The 7,167-nt window shown below is 35.0% G+C and overlaps 1 protein-coding gene across 1 annotated transcript; it reads left to right on the top strand.

Annotated features, from left to right (window-relative positions):
* The first annotated feature begins 466 nt into the window (after positions 1-466).
* On the top strand, positions 467-7,167 carry LOC147848588 (phosphate transporter PHO1-3-like). Its single transcript, XM_087338344.1, has 10 exons — positions 467-821; positions 920-1,049; positions 1,505-1,640; positions 1,737-1,986; positions 2,823-2,927; positions 3,027-3,071; positions 3,173-3,325; positions 3,773-4,051; positions 4,385-4,521; positions 6,835-7,167. Exons 1-10 carry the CDS (start codon positions 780-782, stop codon positions 6,923-6,925), a joined length of 1,368 nt encoding a protein of 455 aa, XP_087194470.1. The 5' UTR covers positions 467-779; the 3' UTR covers positions 6,926-7,167.

Genomic DNA, 7,167 nt, shown 5'->3' with positions numbered 1-7,167 from the left:
AAATATTATATTTCATCACACATGACAACAGACCCAGTATTGCTCCTTTCCTAGTGATCTTCTCATCAGTGAAAGTCCTGTTTTTCCTATCTCAAATTAGCCATAATAATTCAATGTATGAGTTACTTAAGACCTCTACGAGAGCGGGTAATTCCCTTCTTGCCTTTTCTGCCCATAGATTAGAACTGAAAAGAAAACAATATAAAATCTCCAGTCGGGGAAGCAAGAAACTGAAGTAAAGTGCATACACTATCAAGATATTGGAGCCATGACACCAATGAAAATTGAAAGGGCAACCCGTAAGTTATTTTTTCTGTTCCGACGTGGATCAATTCAACTGAATATATATATTATATATATACGTACGTACGTACGTACATACATACATACATACATACATACATATATATATATATATATATATATATATATAAGTGCAAACAGTGGCATGCATGGTATAAGTACCATAACAGCTGGGAGTCTAATTATTCGCGCAACATATCATGCTATATTGCAATAATATACGGATTATGGTTGACAATAGCATCAGATGTATGAATGCCAGTCAGCCCTGATTGAGAGCTGAATATTATCTAGTGATTTAAAATAAAAGAACTCAACAACAAAAGAGCAGTGTCATAATTAATGCATTCAAGCGACATCTATGATCTGTCCTTGTTTGAAGATCAGTGGTGTGCATCAGAAACTACTATATTCTTTTATTGAAAGAACTTATAAAATTTTCACAGGTTACTGGCGGGAATGCTTCATTAACATATATGAAGGTTGTTGAACGGGCCTACTTCCATGCCTCTGATAAGGTAGAACTTCCAAACCCAAAGTTGGCTAAGATAATTTCTTGCAACCCAGTAGTAAACATATTTCCGGTATCTAATTATTGTAACTTCTATTCTACCAGGTGGTAAACACAATGCATGACGTTGAGAAGTTGTTCACAGAATGTTTTATGAGGGGTGATCGTAAGAAGGCCATGACATTCCTGAGGCCAATGCAACCAAAGGACACACATATTGTTACATTTTTTCTAGGTATAAACCTGTGTGCAGGGAATTAAGATGAAGATACAAATAAACTATTTTGTTCAAGATCAAGGAGAATTTTATAAGAAACTTTTGTTTCTGTAAATATTTTTAGGAAAGAAAATAGTACTTTTTAATTGGTTTAAGCCCGCAGTGCACGACCATATTTCTTGCCAGTTTTCGAGAAATGAGACAAAGAAATAAAGAGAAGGTGAGAGAAGGGTGTGTACGTATGTAGGTAGCCTTGAAAGATTTGTGAGCTCTGACTGTCCAGGCCCTATCCAGAAAAGTATACATATAGGTGACAAGTGATGATACTGACTATTGTTTGCAATATTCACAGGAAAAGAATGCAAAAAACGGAGAACGAGTAGCCAACTTCTTTTTATTTTATTAATTTGAGTCATATAGGGTTCTCCATCGACTTATAGGGATGCTCAATTTGGTGTTTGTGTCGTCTGCAGGAATTTTTGCCGGATGCTCTATAGCCTTCCTGGTAGCATATATTGTTTTTCTCCGTCTTCATGGGCTCAAAATGATACATGAGCAAGCTGATGTGGAAAATTCGATTTACATGGGTTCATATTTCCCTGTCTTTAGGTTAGTTGACTTCCTCTCTTCTTTATACACAGTGATTATGTCATGTAAGAGCTCAATATCCACTAGAGTCGTTGATCAACAATGATGATGTTGCAGCCTTTTGAGCTTGATTGTGCTGCACTTGTATATGTATGGATGGAATTTATACATCTGGAGAGAGAAAAGGATCAACTTCGCATTTATTTTTGAATTTTCTCCCAACACTGTTATCAAATATAGAGAGATGCTTCTTATTGCAAGTGGGCTGGCTACACTGGTTTTAGGAGGCCTTCTTGGTCAAATCATGGCATACACCAGTCTAATAACAAGTTTCAATGCTAAGATTGTACCGATTCTTCTATTGTCGGTATACTTTAAATTTATCCTCACTTAAAATCTTTTTAATGATTTATCTTTCAATTAGTTCGCAACATATTTGAGTTCAGGATTTGTCTTAGGTCATCTCTATTGTCAGTCATCATACGGGGGAACACCTTACTCTAGTAAAAGTAGCGTGAAGCAGGAAGACATGCAACGCCATTGCCATTCTTTCTGAACTGGCCGGGTTCCCTTCGGTTAAATGCTGCCAAACTTAGTTTGGGATTGCTTTCACATTGATTACCGTCACCATTCCCACTTATATGGGATTTGTACATGTTTGGATATTTCTTTGTGCTACTGCACGTATTCCTAATTGTGCAAACTGTGCTGATCTAGCCTCTCAGCCGGAGTTCCTCGGCCATCAGTTACATTGCAACTCCTGTCACAGCTATCCTTTTGTTGATAGTCTGTCTAGGGTTTAGAACTTGTTCTCATGTTAACTCCTCCCTCCCCTGAAGTCTTCTTGGTTGCTCAGGTTGTCCTGTTAGAAGTGCCTAATCATGAAAAAAAATCTTCTTTTCCAGATCCTTTGTTTGTTTGTATAAAATTTAGTCCAGTGGCAAATCACTGGTCTTGGAGTAGCAGCGTCATGGTGATGGAACCATATCAAAGAATGTTAGCTAAAATAAAAATTGTTGGTTAGTGTTTTACGAAGAGAAGTTCTCTGTAGCCCACCAAGACTTCTAGATAACTTATATACGTTAACTGATTAATCATGAATCTAAGTATTTTCGAACATAATTTATTATGGTAAAAGTTGTTTTGAATAGCTAATGTCTCAACTATCTAGCCAGCCATTGTGATGTTTTAAAATGTATGCAGGTTTTCTTGGCTCTTTTGATATTTCCTGGGAACATATGCTACCAGTCAAGTCGCTATTTGTTTTTGTCTTCTATGAAGCGTATTATGTTTGCTCCTCTATACAAGGTAATGATATATACTACTACCATACAATTTTTACAACTCAATTGACTCACTTTTATGGATATACTGAAGCATAAACTTGTTCACTTCGTTGCTATCTAGGTTGTCATGGCAGACTTTTTTCTTGCAGATCAGCTAACCAGCCAGGTTTAATGCATAGGCTCCTGCTATTTTTCAGTTTGCAAAATTTTATTAACTAGAGACAAACATCTTACCTCAAATTTGAAAGAACGCAATTTTCTGTGCAGGTTTACTTGTTTCGACATGCAGAATACATAATGTGTTACTATATTGCAGGTCATTTTAGTCAAAATACTGATGTTTGCAGTGCAACTAATGTTAATTTCGAGGTTTTTGCGTATTTATCTTCCCTGTTGCCATATTGGTGGCGATTGATGCAGGTGAAATTATAAGAGTTTATTCTCACTGATGCACACATGTAGAATAAAACCCTTTTTCTGCCTTGATGCACACACATGCAGAATAAAACCCGTTTTTTGCCTTAATGCATGTCACATGTAGTGTATCTTGTAAGATGTTCTGTGCACATATAAGTAGTGTAGGTTGGAAAATGATCGACCTAAATATGTAGTGTATGTTGTAAAATGCTCAATGCACATATAAGTATGTTATAGTGCATGTTGTAAAATGCTCAATGCACATATAAGTATGTTACAGTGCATGTTGCAAAAGGTAGTGCATCTTGTAAAATGCTCAATCCACATATAAAAAGTGCTCAATTCGCAATTATAGTACGTGGATCTTATAACTTTCTCAACGCACATATGCAGTGTGTCTTGTAAAAGAGGCTTCAGTGAAACAGATTTGTGTGATTTTTCTCAAAACAGTGTTTAAGGAGGTGGGCTGATGAACACGACAAGATGCATTTAGCAAATGGTGGGAAGTACTTCGCTGCAATGGTTGCTGTTGTGGTTTCATTGACATATCATAATTATAGGTCAAACGGGTGGATGGCAATATTCATTATATCCTCTACCTTAGCAACAACTTATCAACTCTATTGGGATTTCGTTGTTGATTGGGGACTTTTAAGAACAGATTCCAAGAATTTTCTACTCAGAGACCAACTAATTCTTGATAATAAGAGTGTATACTTCCTATCTATGGTAAATGCATAACTTGATTCTTTTGTTTCCTCGGAAGCTTTTGACTGTAGTTATGCAAATATGCGTTGCTATTTTGAAATTTCATAGCTATCTCAAATATATTAGTGTTTCTTGATTATCAAAGCATTAGCTAGCAAATATGCTTCTTTATTATTAAGATCTATTTTCTTTCCAGAATTACACAGTATTAACTTGAAAACTTGCCATTGTTGCATAAAATCCTGTAGCATAACCTTTTTGCCTCTTAATGGTATAGATGCATAGATTTATGTAAGTATAATTATTCGAGGAGTGGTTCAAGTTGTTTTTCCAAAATCTCTTTTGGCCCCACAGGTGCTAAACTTTGTTCTGAGGCTGGTTTGGCTGCGTTCATTTACACATTTTGAGATTAACAGCCTCGATCGTCGAATCACTGGTTTTTTCTTTGCCTGTCTTGAGGTTGTAAGAAGAGGCCATTGGAATTTCTATAGGTATGAATTCTCTGTCACTCCAAAAGTAAATTGTGCAGGTTCTCAGCCACAATATTTTCAAACAAATAACATGGAGCACATTGCATTTTTTATCCATAACAAGTAAAATTTGAAAACCTCTAGGGAAATTGACAAGTGATATTGGTTAGGAGAGAATAGATCTCTTTGACCACACGCCATATGAAAGAAGGTGACCATATTTGTCTTCAACAAACGCATCCTTATATTTTGAAGCCAGCTTATAAGTGATGTTACATAATCTTAGACAAACTCTTGTTTTGGCAATGTTGATATAGGTGGAGGATGTTATTTCTAGTTCTACAAGTAAGAGTTCCTAATACTTACACTCTGAAGTCTGAACCACAACATCATAGTTCATTAAATTTTTTAGTTAAGCCATCTTCACTTGAACATTGTGAAACCATGCAATTCTAAGTTATTTCTAGCTGGCTACTGTGTGTAGCCCATACTTGGAACACACTACCTATCTCACAATTTAGAAATGGCCGTCAAACTACTTTCATCAAATGCAACATTAAGTGACATGTGCTTTGTTACCACCAGTCCCAATTACAAAATATTGTATGCATAGCATGATAGCATCATTTGAAGATGAAGATTTACATTATTTGTTAAGTAGCTCTTCTTGTATTGTACCAAATTATCTCTTAATGCATTCATAGGCACAAACCATTTGCATCATGCAATAAATAGCAAATCACAAGTTTTCTTTAACCCACCAACAATAGAGGATTGTGAATACAACTAAGCCTCTCTTGAATGTCCAAGAATTCACAATGAGAATATATGGACCATCTCCAAACAAGCACCCTAAACCCTTGTCCATGAAAAACAAACCAACAATGTAGCATAGCATGTATCACCTTTTACAAGCTTTTAATCCCCTTTTATTTAAGAACATTTGCATGGCATGTGGCACTAGGAGACAACAAAAACATACTAGGAAAATCATATATTGCATGCATTTGTTATGCATCCATTGTACAAAAGTCGTGGGCCTCCTTGTTGAAAAAAGAGTACTTCAATGAATCACCCAAGCTCCATGTCACGAGCATTATGTCCATCAAAACATTTTCCTAGACCGTTATCTTTTCTTTTTACAAGCACAAATAACAAGATCACATTAGAAAACGAATTATACATATTAATGCTTAGATTAGCAAAGTTAGTTTCCTCCCTTTGATCGATTTGTTTTCAGTTGTCCTCAAAATGGTATTTATGTTGTAACATCTCTCTCACCTTAACTAATTTTCTTGGGGATTAAATTGTTTATAGAGAACATGTCTTTGAAAATATAAACTTTCAAAATCTTCAATTCCCAATCTTTTATGCATTCACATGACAATATACATATCTTTACAAGAATCAAGTGCGCATACTCAAGAATCTTTTATAAGCTTGTGGTTATGTGATCAATTATTCATATATCTAGTGGATACTCAAGTGGGTTTGCATTAGTTTTGCTTGCAAGCACTATAGTGTCATGGCCTCACTAGAGTGACTCCATGGCTATGCATACATACACAATTTTTTATCACAAAAAGAGCATAAAGTTAGATTATTAACATTTTTATACACATGTGAAATATTATTATGTTGCAAATTATTAACATTTCCTATGAACATGGGCTAGGCCACAAATTAGTAATTTTGTTTTCATGTTTTAATTTAGGAATTGCAAAACTACAAATCAATGAATATTGTTGTCATGTCAATATTACTAGTATTGTAATACTACAAATCATAAGAACTTGCAACTATGATCAATCAATGCTCCTAACCATGATTGGTCATGAGATAGGTTAATCATCATTTTCTCTAATTTGAAAGTGTTTTATTTTTCTTTCAAAATGCTACTACATCTTTCTATGTTAAATCCCAAGGAAAAAGTATTTACAAACATCATCCACAACAAAGCACTAGGTCTCAAATACATATGTAAAAGGCACAACTACATGCAAAGCACACAACTCTAGGGACTATTAGTCACATTACGCTAGCCCAAAAACAAGATCTACATTCATAATTATTTGATCATGAGAGTCGTATAGGTGACATTCATTTGAAACTATGGAAATATGTTCAAGTTGTTATTTTGTCTAGAGATGTGTAAGGATGATGAAAGATCTTGCTTGGGGGAAGGAGACATTTCCATATCTATCTTTAGCCAAGGATCTTGATGGGCATGTTCAGAAGTGAACATGCAACTACAATATATCAGCTCTTATTTATGCTTTGAATATCCTTTTCATTATGACTCTTACTAGCATACACACATTGTTTTCATTTCAGGTTGGAAAATGAGCATCTCAATAATGTGGGGAAATTTAGAGCTGTGAAAACAGTCCCATTACCTTTCAGAACTATGGAATGTGACATTTGATATTTCATCACATATGTATGTTGTAGTAACAAGGAACTTTGATGAGGTGATACCTCAATTATAAAAAGTTAGGTTTTATGAGGTTACACCTCAATGACATATTTATTTTGTAACAACATAGGGACTTTGATTAATGAATGCTCTTGAATGTATTGTAGTTTTGAAAAAACTTGCGTCACTTATCAAGTTTTTTAATAATGTATTAATGTGATACAGAACATGCTTACTTACGTGTTATGTTG

The sequence above is a fragment of the Azolla caroliniana genome, unplaced genomic scaffold (assembly GCF_043228905.1).
Source record: "Azolla caroliniana isolate FFs.n. ecotype wild unplaced genomic scaffold, voAzoCaro1.0.p SCAF_310, whole genome shotgun sequence".
Lineage (NCBI taxonomy): Eukaryota > Viridiplantae > Streptophyta > Polypodiopsida > Salviniales > Salviniaceae > Azolla > Azolla caroliniana.
This window is presented reverse-complemented; position numbering and strand designations above follow the sequence as displayed.

Coding starts and splice junctions, on each gene's coding strand:
- LOC147848588 (XM_087338344.1), top strand. CDS start 780: ATGAAGGTTGTTGAACGGGCCTACTTCCATGCCTCTGATAAG. Junction 3,072..3,172: donor CAGATCAGCTAACCAGCCAG/GTTTAATGCATA, acceptor TTTTCTGTGCAG/GTTTACTTGTTTCGACATGC. Junction 4,522..6,834: donor GGCCATTGGAATTTCTATAG/GTATGAATTCTC, acceptor TTTTCATTTCAG/GTTGGAAAATGAGCATCTCA.